Source organism: Mesocricetus auratus, unplaced genomic scaffold (assembly GCF_017639785.1).
Source record: "Mesocricetus auratus isolate SY011 unplaced genomic scaffold, BCM_Maur_2.0 Super-Scaffold_100011, whole genome shotgun sequence".
Taxonomy (NCBI): Eukaryota; Metazoa; Chordata; class Mammalia; order Rodentia; family Cricetidae; genus Mesocricetus; species Mesocricetus auratus.
In genome coordinates this window covers 53,322,226-53,346,483 of record NW_024429195.1, presented here as the reverse complement: position 1 = coordinate 53,346,483, position 24,258 = coordinate 53,322,226, and the positions used below count along the sequence as shown (strand labels likewise).

The 24,258-nt window shown below is 41.2% G+C and overlaps 1 protein-coding gene across 1 annotated transcript; it reads left to right on the top strand.

The window, feature by feature from the left end:
• Positions 1-4,603: 4,603 nt before the first annotated feature.
• Positions 4,604-11,396, top strand: LOC101831426 (lysozyme C-2-like). The gene is made up of 4 exons (XM_040754832.1): positions 4,604-4,817; positions 5,656-5,820; positions 9,970-10,048; positions 10,513-11,396. The coding sequence occupies exons 1-4, from the start codon at positions 4,607-4,609 to the stop codon at positions 10,577-10,579; spliced, it is 522 nt and encodes a 173-aa protein (XP_040610766.1). The 5' UTR covers positions 4,604-4,606; the 3' UTR covers positions 10,580-11,396.
• Positions 11,397-24,258: the final 12,862 nt, after the last annotated feature.

Sequence of the window (24,258 nt, the reverse complement as noted above, 5' to 3'; positions counted from 1 at the left end):
CACAGGATTGTCACTATGTGTGTCTCCCATAAACACTGCAACTCTTCCATAGAGTTGAACCCAGGAATTGTGTTCCAGTCAGCATGATGAACTTCCCATAACTGCTGCTAGGACAAAGACGATGTGTGCCTAGTTCCTCCCTCAACCCAGAGTTTGGGCACAGGGCATGCCTATCTCAATGTAGCAGCAACACAAACATTTTAGAATTTCTATTCCCCACTACGGGGGTGGGAAGAGGCATGCCAGTACAGCCAGACAGCAGGAATCAGAGTCACTGGACATGAGGATTCAAAGCTCTTCATGGATCTCCTGCTTACACCTATGTCTGTTCCTCTAATAAACCTTTTGATTATCGTATCTGAAGGTCCCTCTTTAATCCACATGCTGATCCAATTAATCTAGAACATGGTTCAACATGCTACTTGGACACTTGTTTATAGTGTCTCATAATGCAGGAATACAGATCCCAGCCTCTGGCCTAAGGACCAGCATCCAATGAGCACAGGATGAGGGTGAAGAAGGAGACGAGACTCCATAGCATTCCGGTCCAACTGGAAGAAGCTAGATCTGAGGGTAATGTCCTAATTCCGTGGGACCCCTCCATTTACCTCCATTTACCATTTAGTCCAGTGGAGCCCTCTCTTTCATATACAGCAACAGAAGGCAGGGAATGGTAGATCATGACACTGCTGTTCTTCATATGGTCACAGTAACAGACAAGGCAGCTGCACCTTCCCATAAGCTTGGGTCGCTCTCTCTCTTTAGCTGTAACAACAATGTAAAGTAAATATTCTTCCTTTGTCTCTGCCTCTGCAAGCAGGCACAGCCCTGATGCTCACCCTTGAGTAATGGCCTCTTTTCTCACAGTAAAGCCTTGCGTCTTAGAACCCCACCCACTCAGGAAATTTGTAAAAGTAAGGACTTCTGTGTGTTCTCTGTACTTTCTTCTAATCCACCCTGAGATGGATTCCTTTTTGTGGTGGCTGGCATTGTCAAGAAGACCTGTTTACCCGAAATCCATCTTAGCAGCTGTCTGTATCAGCCACCATCCTTATCCAACAGTTGTCACTACCGTCCATGGCTGGGTTCCATGAAGAGAAGCCAGACACAAGAACCTGCTAGCCTAGAGTAAGTAAGGGACAGTGAGGAGTAAATAGCAGAGAACAGTTCTTTCTGGAGGCCCCAGGGTGGACCTCAGAGCATCAGTGGGGTCCCCACACATGGACCAGGGGGAACAGAACACCGGAAATAAGGAAACAGCATTAGGACAGCCCTTGGAGAGTGGGAGCAGGCAGCCTAGGAGCAGAGAATTCTCTCATGTGCCCAGGCAGATGCACAGCAGAGGCCAACTATTCTGTTGCTGCTTAGACTGCATCACCAGTCATAGGTTTACAAGGTGCTAATCCGTTGTTGGTTTTTGTTTGTGTGTTTGCTTGGTAGATACTGGCACAGTATGGGCTGTGTGGCAGAAGTGACAGTGTTGCTCAGGCCTCCGTTGTATGTTTAAAGATCATTCTATCAGTGTTAAGCTGTTTCCTGATGCAAAGTACAACAGGAGTCACATTGTAGCTTGGGTTAAACATAGGCGATGTTCAGAGAAGGGATGGCATCTGAAGACTTGGGGAGGAAGTTCTCTGCTTGCTTTTATCTAATTTTCACTGAGCAGGAGTCATTATTAGTCTACTCCATCCATTGCCAAGGCGACCAGGAGAACTCTCTACCCCAAGTGCATGGTCATTTCCTGCCTGGAAGAGAAAGCCTCAGACACAGCTGGGATCCACATGTGCTAGAATATAGTCTACCACTGAGCTACCTCCCAGTCCTTCAGCTGTGCCTTGAGTGTGAAACCCAGTGTTCAGTTCTCCCTCTCCAGGGAGTAACTGTGCCTTTCTTCCTATGGGGATTCTCCCCCCTGGGAAAGAAGAGTGCAGCATTGAATGTCTCTTAGATAGTCTTCTAACCTGTCCCAGTGTCTGTGGGCTTCCAGGCAGCGAGGCCTCCATATTCTCTTAGTGTTTCCTAGGTTGTAGGGCAAGACCCAGACTGCCTTTCCTTGGTTTCTCTTTCTGTGGGCACTTGGGAATTTATTTCTCCACATCTTAAATTCCTGTTCTTTATTTATGGATTATATCTTTTGTGTTTTTTCATAGTTACTGCCTTTTTCATGTATTTTTAGGTGAATCGAAGAGTTGGAGACCCGTGTCTGATGCACTTCTTCAAACATAGCTTCCAAACACATTCTACAGATATGGTGCACTGTACAAAGCTTTGATCTTTGAAGTTGGTTTCCACTGTAAGGGCACAGTCAAATATCTAACAGACACATAGTCAACTCCCATCTTCATAGGCCTAAAGCCCACAACACTCATCATGATCAATTCCTTCATCCTTGAAAACAAGATGAATAAATTATTAATTATGATCACATTGTGCAGTCTCTTCCTTTGTAATACAACAAAATTATCTGAGATCTCTAAACAACCTAAAAACATGGCAAAATGCATATTTTCAACAAAAGGTGAGTGAAACCTCTGCCACAAATGATGTCCTTCCTCTTCTATTTTTAAATCACTTGCTCACTATATCAGATGGAACAAAAACTCTAGTTGAAATTTGTTACCGCCTCTATTCCTGCACCAGGAGAAATAACTTTAGAGATCAGAACCACCCCTGACCTTTGAAATAGTCACACTGGATCATTGATAGTGGTTTGGCTCTGGATGTTGAGTCAATATTTGCCTACTTAATCCTCAAGAGAGTACAAGATCATAACTGTTCAAAGGTTACAATGAAAAGTTAGTTTAGTGAACAGAATGTATGAAGCTGTGGAGATGAACACTGTGTGTTCTGTGCCCTGGGTGAGGAAGGGCACAGAGGAGACAGCTAGTGACCTTTATCTGGTTTCCGTCATTTTGAGTTCCCCAAATCCATCATAGTGCACATTATTAAAAAATCAAAATCTGAAAAGAGTAGCATTGTTCTTGATTTTTAATAGGCTGCTCAAACGATACATTGGAGACACAACTGACACTCTCTAAGGCCAAACAGAGCTGAACTCCCACTGTTGGAAAGAGAGTTGACAATAAATTTGACATTATGTCTGACTTAGTAGCTTCCTTCCTAGGCTGATCCTGGGTGTGCTGCTGTGGGATTCTGTGGTGGTGTGTACACAGCTTTCTGAGCTGATGACAGCTGAAGACAACATTCAGTTGGATATGTTTGTTTGGGTCCATTTAATTTTTAAAGTCCCATTGCTTCCTAGTGACCTTTTATGCTCTAACATGGAAAAAGGTTGGGAGGAAGGAAGAAAAGGCCATGTGTAAAAGATATTAGGAAAGTTGTTCACACATGATTTATTTATACTTAAAGTATTGATTTATAGGTTGTCTTAGTTAGGTTTACAAAGAAGAGACACCATGTGAAGAGACACCATGTGAAGAGACACCATGTGAAGAGACACCATGTGAAGAGACACCATGTGAAGAGACACCATGGCCATGGCAGCAATCACAATAGAAACACTTTTATTAGGGGTGGCTTGTATTTTGATTATCATCATAGTAGGAGGTATGGTAGCATGCAAGCTGATATAGTGCTGGCTACATTATGAAATGCAGGCAACAAGAAGTAGACTGTCTCACTGGGAGTAGCTTGAACATAGGAGATTTCAAATCCCACCCCCATAGTGACACACTTCCTCCAACAAAATCACACCTCCTAATAATGCCACTCTCTTTGGGGATCATTTCCTTTCAAACCACTACCTGAATCCCTGTCCAAAATGGAGATGACACTACCTTGGATTCTTGACTGTTGTGTGGGTCTTGAATAACACCACAAAAACAAAGAGCTCTCAGCTCTGATAGGGAAACTGTCCCTTATTTCTTCACACTGGCCTGGGTAAGGAGCATGCTGATGGATTTCCTGAAGTTCCACCATTGAGAACACAATGGATCCAAGTTTATTATTACTTCCATTTCTGTATATGGTAGTGGATGGTAGTACATATTTTTAACCACAACACTCAGGAAACAGAAGAGGTCAAGAATACACTACTGTAGATGGCAATTTCCAGACCAACCAGGATTGCACAGTGAGACATTGTCTCTGAAGAAGAGCAGACCACTTGTTTGCAACAATACACAATTTATAATACTATCAAGGGAGTCTAGAAAAGGAAACTGACTAAGCAAAGACATATGGGACAATTACTAAGAGATTCTTTTTGTGGGACATTCTATGTAAGATAATTTTAAGCGAAAAATACAATTCAAAATGGTAAATGCACACAAAACAATTCAATTTTAAAAGACTGTTGATTTATAGTCGCACCTTATTTTAAGTAGTAAAGCACAACCACTTTATTTTTCTTTATATTGGTCATATTCAAGATAAAATAAGATGAGCTCCCTGTTTTAAGGGGGTGCGACCTCCAGGTTCTTTGTGAGCCGAGTCCTTTAACAGTCTCGTTTCATCGTTCTCTATAGATCAGAACATCCCTATTTTAACATTGGGAGAAAATAAAAATGATTTTAAGGTTTGTGGATCAATAAGAACTCCCTGCTTTCCATGAAGCTCCAAGGGCGGAGCCCCACACCACTAGAGGATGACGGGAGTTAAAGGATGCTTAAATACCGTGACCAGGTTGCTCTGGGCAGCTGCTGAGCTGATTCCTGGCAACATGAAGGCTCTCCTTGCCCTGGGGTTCCTTTTGCTATCTGTCACTGTCCAGGCCATGGTCTATGAACGCTGTAAGTTCGCCAGAACTCTGAAAAGTCATGGAATGGATGGCTACCTGGGAATCAGCCTGGCAAACTGTAAGTTTCATCTTCTTGATCCTTCCAGATAAGTACATCCTGCAGAGCAGGTACAAGGAGGAATGAGTGAGTAGAGAGGCAGCTGGAGTTAATAAGCATCTAGGATTCCTGTGTGTTTGACTTGGTTTGATTAAAAATGTCATCGTTTGTCTTTTTCCTCAGAGATACTGGGGTGAGGGCATGGGAGGGGACATCTGTGCCAGGCTAAGGCAATAGCACCTGGGGTGCTCTTGGAGTATCAATGGGTTTTCCAGTTGCTTCAGACTCAATAGTCTATGGGGGTCTGGGAGAAGATGGGAGGACTCACTCATTCAGAACTTGAGTTCTGAGAGCCTGGAGTAACTGGTATCTGTCTTCATTTCTCATACCATGGCATGGGCCTTACAGAGAAAAATTTTCAAATTTTTGCATTTACTATATAATAGGGCAGAGGTGTCCTATTATCACTGCGTTCTGTTCAATTGAGGCTTACTGAATTTGAAAGTAAATGATTTGGTGCATGAATAGATGAATGGATGGATGGATGAATGTTCAAATTTATTTGTCCTGAAAGAGATTCTCTTTAGGGTACTTGAAAATTTTCACTTGCTATATACATACAGCAGTTATACCTACTTGAAAGGCAGAGGCAGGATTATTTGAGACCAGGGACTACCCTGAGTAACACAAATAGAACTGGCCTGAGCTGTTGATAGCTTAACTTTATAATTTAATCATATATTTGTATTTATAAAGTAAACCACTTTTAAAATTCAGCAAGATGAAAGAATTAATTTTGATAACCAGTGTACATCATTTTCTGTTGCTGCTTATTGATGAAGATTCTTTTTATTTTCAGGGGTGTGTTTGGCTGAGCATGAGAGTGGCTTTAACACAAGAGCCACAAACTACAACCCTGGACCCCGAAGCACCGACTATGGGATATTTCAGATCAACAGCAAATACTGGTGTAATGATGGCAAAACCCCAGGAGCAGTGAATGCCTGTGGGATATCTTGCAGCGGTAAGACAAGGGAGGTTTAGCGGGATAGCAAACAACCCATCTACTCTTATGTGCAAGAGCAGAGATTTTGTGCAGGAGACATAACACTGAAGGGAACACCCAGAATCTGGGGAGACTGTCTTGACTGTTAGAAAGTCATTGTTATTCACATCAAAATTAGCCAAGGAGGACATTAGGCTTAGGGTATAGTCTAGTGAAGCTCTGCCTGCCAATCAGAGGGTCCTTTGTTCTATCTCCAAAATTCACTCAATGAATAAACAATATAAACAGAGCCTGGAAAGTTAGCTCAGACAGAACATCCCCTAAGCCAAAGTTTGACCCTTAGCACCCACATAAAAGCTGAGTTTGGTGGCATGCATTTGTAAGACCTGCACTGAGGAATCTGACACAAGCATATCAATGGGGCTAACTGGTCAACCAGCATAGCCTAAACTGTAAGCTAGTTCCAATGGCAGACCCTGTCTCAGAATCAATGTGGGCTACTTCTAGGGAACAACTCCTGGGGCTGTCCTCTGACTTCTACATACACAAACACACATGTGCAGGTTCACTGGTGCATATACCACTACACACTGAGGCAGACAAGTTAAAATAGTAGAAAATTAAAAATAAAGAGCTGTTATTGCACTTTTCAAATTTATACTCAACATGCATTCACCCATATATGGACACATAATTAAAATTAAGATTGTCTTTTTATAACACAGGAAAATGTTGTGATGTGTACTAATTAATTGTAAGTTGCCTTATTGGTGTTTGTCCTGAATTTTCCATTCTAGTTCTTTACTTAGTGGTGGTTAAGGGTATTGTTGTAGTGTAATTTTTAAAAAAGATTTTATTTATTTATTATGTATTATGTATACAACATTCTACTTCCATGTATATCTGCACACCAGAAGAGGGCACCATATCTCATAACAGATGGTTGTGAGCCACCATGTTGTTGCTGGAAATTGAACTCAGGACCTCTGGAAGTGCAGCCAGTTCTCTTAACCTCTGAGTCATCTTTCCAGCCCTGTAGTGTCATTTTTGACTGATGAATTTTACTATAAAGATTTCTAACATACAAGTGAAGATATTACTATAATAAAGACCATAGTACAGGGTACCAAGAAGCCCTGGCATATTGTCCAACTGGCTTCTATGTTCATGTATTGATACACTCTTTCTGTTGAGAGATCTTAGAGTGAATTACAATACCAAATTCTGTTTTTAAACACTTTAGTCTGCATGTCCAAACAATCTCATTCATAGATATTATCTCATCTAACAAAATAATACATATTTATTTATTTAAGATGAATCTCATTTATAACAAGAAAACCAACAAACAATATTTGTATCAGGATTAAGTTCTGAGATGGTAAAATTTAAACTCATGCCATGAAGGAAGTAATATGTAAGCTCTAGTGTATGGATAAAATTGTCCAATATTGCTCTACTTCTCAAGTATGGGAATTGAACCCAATAGTTGGTACATTTTAGTCAGGCATTCTAAACAGTGATTATTAATATCAACTCTGTTACACTTGGTTGTTACAATTTTCAGGAGAATAGAGATTGTGGAACATTTTTGTAGCCTACTTGGCCTATGTGTAAGGCATTTTGCACACTCACCTACAGTCACTGGAAGGCAGTAGAGCTACAGGGAAGAGGAACATCACTCCCTGTTGAGTGCTCAGAGAGTTGATGGAACTGGGAACCTTTGGACATTGCTCTTCTAGTCTGTAAATCTGTGCTGTATGTCCATGTAAAGTTGTTACATCATGCACATGTGTACTTACATAAAAACATGTACAGACTTTACATTTTTACACAAATTAAATTATGTTCACACATCTTCATGAAATGGTTATTATTGAAAACTACATCCATAGTAACAAACACTGACATGAATTCTCATTTTAAAGAATGAATAAAATTATAGCAGCAAAATTTTGTATGTTGAAAACAACACCCCTAAGTCTTGCGTCTTCAAGCTACCCCTGCTTATATTTTCCTGGTTACAAATTGTCAGGAAGCTTTATTCACACAGGCTTGTGTTGTTCTCTTTCTTACAGTATCCGTTTATCTTTGTGTTTGGTGTTTTGCCTGCTTATAGGACTGTGCACCACACGTGTGCCTCATACCTATGTAAGTGAGAAGAGGGTTTCATGTCCTGGAACTGGAGTTACAGACAGTTGAGAACTCTCACATGGATGCTGGGAATCAGGTCCTCTGGAAGAGCATCCAGTGCTCATCTCCACTGAGCCATCTGTCCAGCCCCTGTTTTTCTTTTTTTTTTTTGATAACTATATATTTATTTTCTTAGAATATTCATGATTATTTTTTGTTTTTAACTTGAGCAGACATGATCACAAACATATAAATCTGTGCTCTTTAGAAGTATCTTGCAGGTAATATACACAGTGAAATCATATTAATAATTGGGATTATTTTATACATAAAATTTTTGACTTTCAGTTTTAAGAAACTGTACTTATAAGAAATAATTCTATCATACATACATTTACAGTTTTTACTTTTATAATCTCTTCCTCAAAATCATTTTGCCCCCAAACACTGTATTTCAGCGTAAGGAATCCAGTGAGTAATTAGTATTTATATAGGTGGCTGTAAAAACCACCCATGTCTCTAACAGATTCTGCTCCAGAGGTGAAACCCCTGATTAGGAAGCACTTTAATGTCATATCTTGGTCAGAGCAGCAACAATATTTAAATTACTAGAAATGGCAAATCCAATGAGCCCACAGTCCCTTAAGCACATTACTCCATGAAGTATTTACACTAAGTTATGACAGCAACAGCTTCTGTTTTAGCTGACCGTATTAACAAAAACCTCCAAACAACAATAAAAAAGCTACTCTTCCTTAAGAAAGGAAACTTTATCCTTTGACTTATTCAGCATCTTTACATCATCCAGCAGCTTTCTGGGTGTTAAAATATGTGTGGAACCAATAATAACCTCACAGGATTTATGTGCCTGAGAAACTTCATAAGCACAACGCATCTCAGAGTATGTAATTCCTCCAATTACAAAAATAATCAATCTCGATCCATTCTTCCGGTCCAGCTCTAAATAGTTAGTTCTGGGTTTCTGGCGAGCACTCACAGCTCCAGAGCCGTTCCACACTGCCGGGCACCGGGAACAATATGGCCATTCTTTGGAATCTAATCTATTATCAATGGCATCCTCCATGATGTCTTTGATAAAGGGTGTCCACCGGGAGACCTGGAAGGTCTCTTCTGCAGAGCGGTCTTTTCTCACCGGCTTGGCTTGTTGGGATGGTGGAACAATGGGGACACCAAGGTGACTCCAGTTACGAATCATGTCACTATCATCTTCTATCTTTACATTGTGGATCAGTCTGTCCAAATTTTCTTCAGTCGTTCCATTAATACCGAAGATATAGAGCAGGACCGCTCGTATTTTGTCGCAGTTGTCATGGTTTTTGTTGAGCAGCACTGGGAGGAGCACCAGCATGGAGTCCTTCACCCGCTGCCCTTCTGCATCTGTTCCAAGTGCCAGGTCCTGCTCAGTTTTGCAGAGCTTCTCAATATTCAGCTTAAACTTATTCATGCAATCTTCAGCTTAGTTAAGATGAACGACTTGCTTCGTCATCTGCTTACGAAAATGGGGCATCTTCTTCATCAGCTGGGTGAGAGCACTAAGTGACGTCTTCCCCTCTGTAGCTTTCTTGGTTGATGAAATTTCCTTCATAAGTTTTGGAATCTCCTCCAACACAACCGCAATGTGCCGATGCCGGACCGCCCCTGTTTTTCTTTAGGATGATTTTTCACTGGTAGACTCAGGTGACAGTTCCACTGTGTTCTATTTCCAGAGTGAGAACGTAAACGACGGTTAGTCATGGTAGTTGACAGTCCCACAGCCTCCAGTGACTCTCATCATTTCAGTTGGTTCTTTACTTTGTGTCAGTGCTGGAATCCCAACCCCTAGGGATGCTACAAATGAGAAATAAAATGGCTTACACCATGTCAACTGGATAAAATCAAGACAGGCTGTCTCCAATAAACACAGAGGCAACTTGGAAAATAATTTCTTGTGTTCACTGCTCAGTATCACAGAAGAAAGCTGGCTAGAGTTGAATTGAAAAACAGTCCTTGTCATTCCTCACCCCTGTCTTTCAGCTTTGCTCCAGGATGACATCACTCAAGCCATACAATGTGCAAAGAGGGTTGTGAGGGATCCACAAGGCATTAGAGCATGGTATGTTGGAGCTAGGGAAGGGGAAACTGCTGGTTGTGTTGATGTATGCAGTGAGTCTTTCTAAGGTCCAAGGTTCCTTCTGAGCTCTGCAGGTTCAGCTGGGCCTTTCACTGCATCATTACTCTTAGGGAATTTCTCCAGAGTGTGAGAATCCCCACTCATGACTCCTTCCTTGTCAGGCCTCCAGACTATTTGTAGGATCAGTCCACTGTTGTGTGCACAAGGTGTCACATTGACACTGACCACGATGTGTTCTGCTAATGGTTTGGAGAGGATCACACAGTCATGTAGACAAAGGTCCCACCAGTCAGTAGCAGTGTCTGGGTGATGCTATAGCCTGTGTTTCCCAGGAACCAATCTCCATTAGTATCACTGTTAAAGTGTTTCCCTACAAATGTTTGAGCATGTGTGTGACAGAGGAGACAATTTTAACCATTTCTCTCCTGTCTCACTTTCCTCCTCAGGGTGGCATGGAAAACTCACTGTCAAAACCGAGATCTCAGCCAGTATGTTCGGAACTGCGGAGTCTAATGCTGTTTGCTTTCACTTCAGCTTAATCTGTCTCTTTCTTGCTATAGAAGTAGGTACAGGAAAAGTCACAAATCTTTGAATTCCCATTCAGAAAAGTAGGATTTAAACAGAAACAGGGGCAAAATTAAGACTGTTTCCTAAGAGGCTTCATGCTGACTAATGTCATCATTGTTCAAAGTAAAGCCATAATTTTTTGGTTAATCAAGGCAGCAGATGCTGGGGACAGTGGTCCAGCACTTTGACCCTCACACACATCTCTATCCATCAGTTCTTCACTTATGATGTAATTCACATTCAGTTTCATCTGAATTAATCTCTATATTCCCCTGGGTGGATAGACATACAGCAAATATTTACAGGAGGCAGTAGATCTTGGAGAAAATGGAAGTTGTATGAGATCCCAGGCCTTGTGTGTGGGCTCAGCAACTAGGCAGATAGAACAGCCACTGTGTGGGGCAAGGTGTGTTTGTAAGGAAACAGAACTCTGAGTGGATAGACCTGTGACCCCTCAACTCAGAAACTTGTTGTCATGACATGTGTGACGTTCATAAAACTATGTTCTTAGAGTTGTCCCAATTATACTGCTTAAAAAGTAAATCTTCAGCTCATGTCAAAGTCTGTTTTAATCCCTGGTAGAATGTTCCCATGCCTCTTTCAGACCATGAGGCGGTCAGGACAGATTAATGACTGTGCTACTCTTAACTTTCTTATAGTAGCTTCTTGCATAGGAACCGGCTCTGAGACAGAGGAGCTCGATTCAGCAAAACTAAGCGCATTGTGAAAAACTACAAAAAGACATTAAATGATTTTCATTGCATACTTTGTCTTTCTTCTCTCTCAATTGGTGTCTATGGGAGAAAACTGTTTCTATTTTGGAAGAAATCAACATCACACTCTTAATAGGCTCTACATTCTCACCTACACTTAACCAGCAACTGCACCCTCACCTACATATAGCCAGCACCTATATCCTCATTTACATATAACCTGTGCCTATATCCTCATAGACACTTAGCTGTGCCGACATCCTCACCTCCACATAGCCTTTGTCTACATCCTCATCTACACACAACCTCTGTCTACATTCTCACCTACTCATCACTACTATGTACACGCTTACATACCATTGCCTACATCATCACCTATACTATAGCCTGTGCCTGCAATCCCAACTATACACATAACCATCTGGATTTTTCTTGGGTAAAATTCCAAATGTATCTGACTTATCTCCCTTGTCCCTAACAGGCCCTTGTCAAAGTGAAACACTTCTCTCTTTAGAGTCTGTTCTAGCCCAACCTCATCCTACACACACTCTTACATCTCAAGCCCTTTGCTGGCTCTGGGATTGCGATTTCCTTTTTCATTGTGGGAATGCTCTGGGCTGTGGTTTCCATCTCCTAATTTACCCATTAGACCAAAACAAAGACAGCCTTGCACGTAGTTTTCTAACCAATAATGCACTCAACAATTCTGTTCCATTCTGACTCAGAGCACTTGCTAATGGTGCTTTCCTCTGAGTGGTGAGGCAATGGCAGTCTTTTAAAATCACCAGCAGCTCCTGTTAGTATTCAGGCATCTGTACTGGCCTGCACTTGGAGTTCTGACAGGATATGCCCTCAGCTGTAGCCACTAAGAGCACCACCTGTGCATATTCACTGTTTCCTTTTCAAGGGGCCCTGCCCACCTCCTCTCTTTCTCTCTCTCTCTGTCCCTCTCTCTTTCTCTCTCTCTCTTTGTGTGTCTCTCTCTCTTACTCCCTCTCTCTACCTCTCCCCTTCCTCCCTCCCTTCTTCCCCTCCCTCTCTCTTTCTCTTCTACCACTCTTATTTCTAGGGACCAGTCTCCCCTCTGCCCCTTTTTCTGCACCTTCTCTCTCCTCTTCCAATAAGAATCCCGTTGTATAGCATGACTTCTCTGTGGCATTTAAAAAATTGCAACAGCTCCCCCATCTCAGACCTTCCAAGGGTCTTAAAAACTCCACAGTCAGACAACAGGGAGGGGCAAGCAAGGTGGCTCAGAGGGACAGCTGTCTCCTCCCAAACCTGGAGACCTGAGTTGAAACCCAGGATACACATGATGGAAGGGAGAGTGGACTCCTGCAAGTTGCTGTCTGAAGTTCACATGAGAACTGCTCCCCACATGTCCATGTGCAAATAAACACACACACACACACACACACACACACACACACACACACACACACACGAAATTCTAAAATTTTACTATTTTAAAGTTTTTGTGCAAGGGTGTTTTCTGTGAAGGTATGTCTGTTCACCATGTGTATACATCATGCCTCGTACTGAACAATTTTATGTCAATCAAGAAAATCACTCCATATGAATGGGTTGTAAGCGGGCTTGTAAGGAATTTTCTTAATTATTTCTTTTAGTATCAAGGATTATTTTTGGCCATCCTTTTCTTTTTATGAAAGGCTAATTACAGTCAAACTACTATATCCCACTTTCTGGCCCCCATAAGCTTGTAAGGATATCATAGTGCAAAATACATTTAATCCAACTTTGAAAGTTCCCATAATATTTCATAGTCTCAACAATGTTTTAAGGTACAAAGTTCAAAGTCTTTTTTGAGATTCATGCAATCTCTTAACTGTAATCACATGTAAAAATCAAAATAAAAAACAGATTACTTACTTCCAACATATATCACCACAGGGTATACATTACTGTTGCAAAATGCAGGGAAGGGAGCATAGTGAGGAAAAACTGAACCGAAGGAAGAATGAAAACCAGCTGGGCAAACTCCAAACTCTGCATCTCCATGTCTGATGCCAAAGCACTCTTCTGATTGCCAACTCCATTCAGCTCTGTTTACTTCAACACACTTCTTCCTCTTGGGCTGGTTCCACTCTCTGTTAGCTGATCTCATCAGCAGGTATCCTATGATTCTGGCATCTCTAATGTCTTGGGTTCTCCAGGGCCACCCAGGCTTCAACTTCACAGCACGATGTTCTCTCTACTAAACCTCCACTTAGGGATACCCCTGACAGTCTCTGCCTTCCCAGTGCTGGGATTAATGGTATGCCCACCACACCCAGTTTTAAACTTTTCTTTAGTTTCTTTCCATAAACTGGAAATTTAGCTAGGTAGAAACTTGCCCTGAAGTTACCACTTCTTTTTTGCATTCCTTAATCCCTTTATCTCCTGGAACACAGGATTTAGCTCCATTCCAATTCCTGGTTCTTTTTTTCTCCTCAAAATTTCTATTTTGTAACTTACCCTGCTCAGCTTGCTCCTTTTCAGTATATATCTTCATTTAAGTTATCACTAATCACATGACAGAGTCTATATGAAGCTGTTTTGAGATTTCTTCTGTCAACGGAATTAATGTAAAACTTCCCTTACACCTCAGGCAGTGTAAGGGAACTTAGAACTTTCCCCATATATATTCCCCCAGAGTTTAATTCAGGAATCCATCACAGTGAGAGATTAACAACTGGTAAAAGACAGAATTGTTATTAAATTCTGAAAATAAAAATAAGAAATACTGTCACAGGATCACTCAGACACTGCCAAGGTGAGCAGATGCCTGACTTGATGCTAAGTCACAAGGAAGCGTGTGATGCACACAGTGGATGCCCTGGAGAAGGTGAGGACTCATGCCCTGGGAAGAGCAGAGCAGAACAGTGGGGATACACGTGGGGCAGGACACGGAATCCTGACAGCACCAATTGTTTGAATGCAGCGTTTTTCATTTGATATTCTCAGATCATGACTAATGGTGAGTAAGAGCTTCAAGGAAGAGAGCACAGTCAGAGAATAAAGACATCAAAAGCAAATTTAAAATCAGTAGGGATACAGCTCAGAGCATTCCACAGAGCCAGCAAAGGGTTTGAGAAGTAGCAGTGTGGAGGATGAGGCTGGGTTAGAACACATTCTAAACTGAGAAGTGTTTCACTTTGTCAAGGTCCTGTGAGAGACAAGGGACATTGGTCAGTTTGTTTCTGCATTTTATCACACAAATATCCAGGGGGTTATGTGTAGATGAAGTTGTAGGTAATGGCTATATGTAGGTAAGGATATAGGTAATAGCTTTATGTAGGTGAGGATGTAGGTTCTGGCTAAGCATAGGTAAGGATGAAGACCATGCTGCTCTTTCCCAATATATAAATAATTTCCCCCCAAGGACACTATATGAGAATATACAAAGACAAAGAGTGCATTGAAATCATTTAATGTCTTTTTGTAGTTTTCTACAATGTGCTTAGTTTTGCTGATCCAAGCTCCTCTGTCTCAGGGTGTGTTCCTATGCATGAAGCTACTTTAAGAAAGTGAAGAGCTAACACAGTCATTAATCTGTCCTGACCACCTCATGGTCTGAGAGAGGCATGGGAACATTCTATCAAGGGTTAAAACAGACTTTGATATGAACTGAAAATTTACTTTTTAAGCAGTATAATTGGGATAACTCTAAGAACATAGTTTTATGAAGGTCACACATGTCATGACAAGTTTCTGAGTTGAGGGGTCTCAGTTCTATCCACTCAGAGTTCTGTTCCCTTACAAACCTGCCTCACCCCACACAGTGGCTGTTGTAACTGCCTGGGAGCTGAACCCACACACAAGGCCTGGGATCTCACACAGCTGCCATTTCACCCATGATCTACATCCTTCTGTAAATATCTGTTGTATGTCTATCAAACCAGCGAAAAATGGAGATTAATTCTTATGAAACTGAATGTGAATTACATCATAGGTGAAGAACTGATGGATAGAGATGTGTGTGCTTGTCAGAGTGCTAGACCACTGTCACCAGCATCAGCTGCCTTGGGTAACTGAAAAATGATGGCTTTGCTTAGAACAATGAAGTCATTAGTCATCATGAAGCCTCTTAGGAAACAGTCTCCATCTTGCTTCTGTTTCTGTTTAAATCCTGCTTGTCTGAAGGGGAATTCAAGGACATGTGACCTTTCCCATTTGTACTTCTATGGCAATACAGAGACAGAATGAGCTGAACTAGAAGCAAACAGTGTTATAATCTGCATTTCCAAAGATACTGGAAGAGATCTTGGTCTTCACAGTGGCTTTTCCATTAAACTCTGTGCAGGAAAGTCAGACACAGGAGAAATAGTTAAAATTGTCTCCTCTGGAGGCCACAGAAATCACTGTGGCCTTGGGTAGTAGATTAGTGTTTACCATGGTTTATGAATGAGCTTTGGGAGCCCATTCCAAATAGAGGGATGCTCTCTCAGCCTGGACACATGGGAAAGGGCCTAGGTCCTGCCCTGGATGAAATGACAGACTTTAGAGGTCTCACCCTCCCTGGGGAATGATGTGGGGATTGGGTAGGGGGCTGGGAGGGCTGGTGGAGGGACAAGGGAGGAGGGGTGGGAGAGGGAGCTGGGACTGACATGTGAAACATTCATGTTTCTAATTTAAATAAAAATATATATTTAGAAAAAATTGTCTCCTTGGTCACACACATACTCAAACCTTTGGAGGGAAACACTGTAACAGTGATACTAATGGTGGTTTGATTCCTGGCCAAGATCTAGTTTGAAACACAGGCTACAGCATCACCCAGACACTGCTACTGACTGGTGGAGTTTTGTCTACATGACTGTGTGATCCTCTCCAAACATCGAGCAGAGCACACAGTGATCAGTGTCAATGTGACATCACATGCACATGACAGTTGACTGATTCTACAAATAGTCTGGAGGCCTGACAAGGAAGGAGTCATGAGTGGGGATTCTCACACTCTGGAGAAATTCCCTAAGAGTAATGATGCAGTGAAAGGCCCAGCTGAACCTGCAGAGCTCAGAAGGAACCTTGGACCTTAGAAAGACTCACTGCATACATCAACACAACCAGCAGTTTCCCCTTCCCTAGCTCCAACATACCATGCTCTAATGCCTTGTGGATCCCTCACAACCCTCTTTGCACATTGTATGGCTTGAGTGATGTCATCCTGGAGCAAAGCTGAAAGACAGGGGTGAGGAATGACAAGGACTGTTTTTCATTCAACTCTAGCCAGCTTTCTTCTGTGATACTGAGCAGTGAACACAAGAAATTATTTTCCAAGTTGCCCCTGTGTTTATTGGAGACAGCCTGTCTTGATTTTATCCAGTTGACATGGTGTAAGCCATTTTATTTCTCATTTGTAGCATCCCTAGGAGTTGGGATATATTGAGTGTTCTTAGGATTCCAGCTCTGATACAAAGTAAAGAACCCACTGAAGTGATGAGAGCCACTGGAGGCTGTGGAACCCTCAGCTACCATGACTGAAGGTCCTCTTTGTTCTCACACTGGAAACAGAACACACTGGAACTGTCACCTGGGTCTACCAGTGAAAATTTATCCCAAAGAAAAACAGGGGCTGGACAGATGGCTCAGTGGAGATGAGCACTGGATGCTCTTCCAGAGGACCTGATTCCCAGCATCCATGTGAGAGTCCTCAACTGTCTGTAACTCCAGTTCCAGGACATGAAGTCCTCCTCTCACTTTCACAGGTATGAGGCACACGTGTGGTGCACAGTCCTATAAGCAGGCAAAACACCACACACAAAGATAAACGGATACTGTAAGAAAGAGAGCAATGCACAAGCCTGTGAATAAAGCTCTTCCTGACTTTTGTAACCAGGTCTTTAAGCCTCAAGAGTTGGGGCTGGAGAGATGGCTCAGGGTTAATCGCACTGGCTGCTCTTCCAGAATCCTGAGGTCAATTCCCAGCCACTACACGGTAGCTCAAAACCATCTACAATAAGGTCTGGTACCCTCTTCTGGCATGCAGGAAGAATACTGTATACATAATAAGTAAATAAACCTTAAAGAGATCCAGAGGACCTGCCCACATAGGAAAGGCATCAGTCCTTCCAGGCCCCAACTTGCAGTGATCCCAGCTTCAGCTATAGCCTCAGCTTCAGCTTCAGGAAAGAAGGAGACCAGTGGAGACAGAAAGACCCCACCTGTACCCATTGGAAGAAGAGATGGGAAGAAGACAGAATAAGAGCTCACTCAGCAATAGAAAGACCAACATGACTCCACCAGAATCTAGGGAACGAACACCAGCAAGACCTGAAAAGCACTATATAGACGAAGCAGAGGAGACAGACCTTAAAAATTATTTTATGAAAATGATAGAGATCCTCAAAGAGGAAATGAGGAAATCCCTTAAAAAATAGAAGAAAGCTGGGCGTTGGTGGCGCACGCCTTTAATCCCAGCACTTGGGAGGCAGAGGCAGGTGGATCTCTGTGAGTTCGAGGCCGGGCTGGTCTACAGAGATAGTTCCAGGACAGTCTCCAAAACAATACAGAGAAACCCTGTCTCGAAAAACCAAAAAAAAAAAGAAGAAGAAGAAACAAACCAAAAAATACATGAAATGGGGGAAAAGGTGAACCAAAAAATTCAAGAAATAAACAAATCTCTCAAAGAATCTAAAGAGTACCAAGAAAAAACAACCAAACACATGAAGGAAACAACTCAAACAGTTGAAGGATTGAAAGCTGAAATAGAAACAATATAGAAAACACAGAATGAGGGGATGCTGGAATTAGAAAAGCTGGGTACACAATTAGGAACTACAGATGCAAGTATCACCAATAGAATACAAGAGATAGGAGAGAGAATCTCAGGTGTTGAAGACTCATTAGAGGATATACAGTCATCAGCCAAAGAAAATCTCAAAACCAACAAATCCCTAACACAAAATATCCAGGAAATATGGGACACAGTGAAGAAGGCAAGCCTGAGAATATTAGGTATAGAAGAAGGCAAAGAAATACAACTCAAACGTAAGAAAACAAATTCAACAAAATCATAGAAGAAAACTTCCCTAACCTAAAGAAGGATATGCCTATGAAAATACAAGAATCTTACAGAACACCAAATAGGCTGGACCAGAAAAAGAAGTCACCTCACCATATAATAATTAAAACATCAAACCTACAGAATAAAGAGAAAATATTAAGAGCAGCTAAAGAAAAAGTCCAAGTAACATATAAAGGCAGACCTATCCGAATTACACCTGACTTCTCAACGGAAACTATGAAAACCAGAAGGTCCGGGACAGATGTCCTACAAACGCTAAGGGAACAAGGATGCCAGCCCAGACTACTATATCCAGCAAAGCTTTCAATTACCATAGATGGAGAAAACAAAATATTCCATGACAAAGCCAGATTTAAACTATATGTATCCATGAGTCCAGCTATACAGAAAGTGCTAGAAGGAAAACCTAGATCCAAGGAAGATATCTACACTCACAAAGACACAGGCAATATATAATCCCACTTTACAAAACACCAAAAGAAAAAGGGAGAAGACCCTACACACAACAAATCCACTGCCAGTACATCAAGCACAAATAAGAATCATCAATCAATGGTCATGTCCTCAATGTCAACGGCCTCAACTTGCCTATAAAAAGACACAGACTAGCAGAATGGATACAAAGACAGAACCCATCCTTCTTCTGCATACAAGAAACACATCTCAATGTCAAAGACAGACGTTACCTCAGAGTAAAGGGTTGGGAAAAGATTTTCCAATCAAACGGACCCAAGAAACAATCGGGTGTAGCAATCCTAATATCTAACAAACTAGACTTCAAACTAAAATCAATCAAAAGAGATGAAGAAGGACATTTCATATTCATCAAAGGAAAAGTCCATCAAGATAAAGTCTCAATTTTGAACATCTATGTCCCAAATACAAAGGCACCCATGTTCGTGAAAGAAACATTACTAAAGCTCACATCGCACATAAAATCTCACACACTACGAGTAGGAGACTTCAACACTCCACTCTCACCATTAGATAGGACTTCCAGACAGAAACTTAACAAAGAATCAAAAGAACTATAGAAGTTATGATCCAACTGGGTTTAACAGACATCTATAGAACATTCCACCCAAACACAAAGGGATATACCTTCTTCTCGGCACCACATGGAACCTTCTGTAAAATTGACCACATAATAGGAAACATAGCAAACCTCCATAGATACAAAAAATTGTAATAATCCCCTGTATCTTATCAGACCACCATGCATTAAAATTAGATTTCAACAATAACACAAATCGCAGAAACCCTACAAACTCATGGAGATTGAACAATGCACAATTGCACCATCCCTGGGTAAAGGAAGAAATAAAAAAAGAAATTAAAGACTTCCTGGAATTCAATGAGAATGAAGACACAGCATACCAAAACTTATGGGACACTCTGAAAGCAGTACTGAGAGGAAAGTTCATAGCACTGAGTGCCCACATGAAGAAACTGGAGAACAGTCACACTAGAGAATTAGTAGCACAGCTGAATGCTCTAGAACAAAAAGAAGCAAATTCACCCAGGAGGAGCAGACGCCAGGAAAAAATCAAATTGAGGGCTGAAATCAATAAAGTAGAAAACTAGGAAAACCATACAAAGAATCAATGAAACAAAGAGATAGTTATTTGAGAAAATCAACAAAATAGATAAACTTCTGTCCAAACTAACTAAAAGACACACAAAGAGAGCATGCTAATTAACAAAATCAGAAATGAAAAGGGGGACATAACAACGGACACTGAGGAAATCCAGAGAATCATCAGGGCATACTTTGGAAATCTGTATTCCACAAAATTCGAAAATTTTAAGGAAATGGACAATTTTCTGAGTAGATACCACTTGCCAAAAGCAAATCAAGAACAGATAAACAATCTAAACAGACCTATAACCTCTAATTAAATAGAAGCAGTTATCAAAAATCTCCCAACCAAAAATAAAAAACCCAAAAAACAAAACAAAACAAAACAAAAAAACCAGGCCCAGATGGCTTCAGTGCAGAATTCTACCAGAAATTCAAAGAAGAGTTAATTCCAATATTCCTAAAAGTATTCCACACAATAGAAGCAGGAGGCTCACTGCCAAACTCTTTCTAGGAGGCTACAATTACCTTGGTACCCAAGCCACATAAAGACACAACTAAGCGGGCGTTAGTGGCGCACGCCTTTAATCCCAGCACTCGGGAGGCAGAGGCAGGCGGATCTCTGTGAGTTCGAGACCAGCCTGGACTACCAAGCGAGTTCCAGGACAGCCTCCAAAGCCACAGAGAAACCCTGTCTCGAAAAACCAAAAAACAAAACAAAACAAAACAAAAAGACACAACTAAGAAAGAGAACTATAGACCAATTTCCCTCATGAATATTGATTCAAAAATACTCAATAAAATACTAGCAAACTGGATTCAAGAACACATCAGAAAAATCATCCACCATGATCAAGTAGGCTTCATCCCAGGAATGCAGGGATGGTTCAATATTAGAAAATCTATCAATGTAATCCACCATGTAAACAAACTGCAAAAGAAAAACCACATGATCATCTCACTAGATGCTGAAAAAGTCTTTGACAAAATCCAGCACCCCTTCATGATAAAGGTCCTAGAGAGATCAGGGATAACAGGAACATATCTGAACATAATAAAAGTAATATACAGTAAACCAACAGCTAACATCAAACTAAATGGAGAGAAACTCAAAGCAATTCCTCTAAAATCAGGAACAAGACAAGGCTGTCCACTCTCTCCATATCTCTTCAATATTGTACTTGAAGTTCTAGCTAGAGCAATAAGACAACGAAAGGAGATCAAGAGGATACAATAGGAAAAGAAGAAGTCAAACTTTCACTATTTGCAGATGATATGATAGCTTACATAAGTGACCCGAAAAACTCCGCAAGGGAACTCCTAGAGCTGGTAAACACCTTCAGCAAAGTGGCAGGATACAAGGTTAACTAACAAAAAAAACAGTGGCCCTATTATATACAGATGATAAAGTGGCTGAAAAAGAAATCAGAGAAGCCTCACCCTTTACAATAGCCATAAACAGCATCAAATATCTGGGGATAATGCTAACCAAAGAAGTGAAAGACCTGTATATCAAGAACATTGAGTCTCTAAAGAAAGAAATCAAAGAGGATACCAGAAAATGGAAAGATCTCCCATGCTCTTGGATTAGTAGGATCGACATAATAAAAACGGCAATCTTGCCAAAAGCAGTCTACAGATTCAATGCAATCCCTATCAAAATTCCGGCACAATTCTTCACAGACCTTGAAAGAACAATAATCAACTTTATACGGAAAAACAAAAGACTCAGGATAGCCAAAACAACCGTATACAATAAAGGAACTTCAGGAGGCATCACCATACCTGAATTCAAGCTCTATTTTAGAGCTATAGCCCTGAAACAGCTTGGTATTGGCACAAAAATAGGCAGGTAGACCAATGGAACCGAGTTGAAAACCCTGATTTTAACCCACACACCTATGAACACTTGATTTTTGAGAAAGAAGCTAAAATTATACAATGTTAAAAAGAAAGCATCTTCAACAAATGGTGCTGGCATAACTGGGTATTGGCATGCAGAAGACTGCAGATAGATCTATGTCTATCACCTTGCACAAAACTTAAGTCCAAATGGATCAAAGACCTCAACATAAATCCAGCCACACCAAACCTCTTAGAAGAGAAAGTGGGAGGTACCCTTGAACAAATTGGCACAGGAGACCACTTCCTGAACATAACACCAGTAGCACAAACACTGAGATCGACAATTAACAAATGGGACCTCCTGAAACTAAGAAGCTTCTGTAAGGCAAAGGACACAGTCAACAAGACAAAAAGGCAGCCCACAGAATGGGAAAAGTTATTCACTAACCCCACATCTGACAGAGGGCTGATCTCTAAAATTTACAAAGAACTCAAGAAGCAAGTCTCCAAAACACCAAAGGATCCAATTAAAAAGTGAGCTACAGAACTAAATAGAGAATTCTCAATAGAGGAGTCTAAAATGGCTGAGAGACACTTGAGAAAGTGCTCAACATCCTTAGCCATCAGGGAAATGCAAATCAAAACAACTCTGAGATACCATCTTACTTCTGTCAGAATGGCTAAAATGAAAAACACTGAAGACAATTTATGCTGGAGAGTATGTGGAGAGAGGGGAACACTACTCCACTGCTGGTGGGAGTGCCAACTCATACAGCCACTTATATATGGATTTTAGACATGGATCAGGATAGTGCCAGACTGCACTTCCACTGACAGTGTCTGGAAAACAGGAAAGAACCTAAGACAGATATGCATGGTAACCCAGAGAAGAGGAATGACTCAAGATCTTCTGAACAGATTGGCAACACTGCGAGGTGTGTGTGGGGGAGTGGGAGCTGGGAAGAAGAGATGGGGAGAAGAGGAAGAGAGTGGAGGTCATGGGGGAACATGAAGGTTGAGTCAGGTGTAGAATAAGGGGAGAACAGGATGACAAATACCATAATAGAGGGAGTCATAGGTTAGAAGACAAATCTGGCACCAGTGAGACCTCTAGTGATCTAAAGGGATGACACCAATTGGCAAGCTAAGCAATAGTGGAGAGACCACCTTAAATGTGCATTCCTGATAATGAACTTGACGTCTACCCTATATGCCATCCTAGACCCTTCATCCAGTGGCTGATGGAAGCAGAGGCAAACACCCACAGTTAAACACTGAACTGAACCCATGGAACCCAGTGACAGAAAGAGAGAGAGGAGTGGTGAGCAAATTGGCAAAGAACGGACTGGCAAAACCAGCAGAGACAGCTGATCTGAACAGCTGAGGATGTTCCTCTTCCTTGTAACTCTACTGCTTTCCAGTGACTGTAGGTGAGTGTGCAAAATGCCTTACACATAGGCCAAGTGGGCTGCAAGAAATGCTACACAATCTCCCTATTCCTGAAAATTGTAACAACCAAGTGTAACAGAGTAGGAATTAATAGTTCATTGGTTATACTTCTTGACTGAAATGTACCAAGTGTTGGATTCAATTGCCACAATGGAAAGATACAACATGCACTAAAAATTACTTATTATTGCCATCATGGTTTGAGTTCAAGTTCTTGCATCCAAGACCTCAATTCTGATATGAGTCTTGTTTGCTTCTTGTTAAAAATAAGGTCTCAGCATTTAAGCATCCTTTAAGTCCCATCATCCTTTAATGGTGTGCGGGTTCTAACTTTTGAGCTTTGTGCCAAGCAGGAAGTTCTTCCTCTGGGGCTTCTCCCTCCTGGGAAAGAAGAGTGCAGCATTGAATGTCTCTTAGATAGTCTTCTAACCTGTCCCGGTGTCTGTGGGCTGCCAGGCAGTGAGGCCTCCATATTCTCTTAGTGTTTCCCAGGTTGTAGGGCAAGCTCCAGACTGCCTTTCCTTGGTTTCTCTTTTTGTGGGCACTTGGGGATTTATTTCTCCACATCTTAAATTCCTGTTCTTCATTTATGGGTTACATCTCTCACTCTTTTTCATTGTTACTCTCTTTTTCACATATTTTTATTTAAATCAGAAGAGCTGGTGCCTCATGTCCAGTGTATTTGTTCAAACACAGCTTCCAAATACATTCTACAGATATGGTGCACTGTACATAGCTTTGACCTTTGAAGTTGGTTTCCATTGTAGGGGCACAGTCAAATATCTTACAGACCCACAGTCAACTTCCTAAAGTTCACAACACTCACCATGATTAATTCCTTCATTCTTGGAAACAAAATGAATAAATTATTAATTAGGAATCTATTGTACATTCTTTTCCATTATAACATAATAAAATTTTCTGAGATCTCTTAACAGCCTAAAAACATGGCAAAATGCATATTTTCTACAAAAGGAGAGTGAAATCTCTGCCACAAATTATGTGTCCTTCCTCT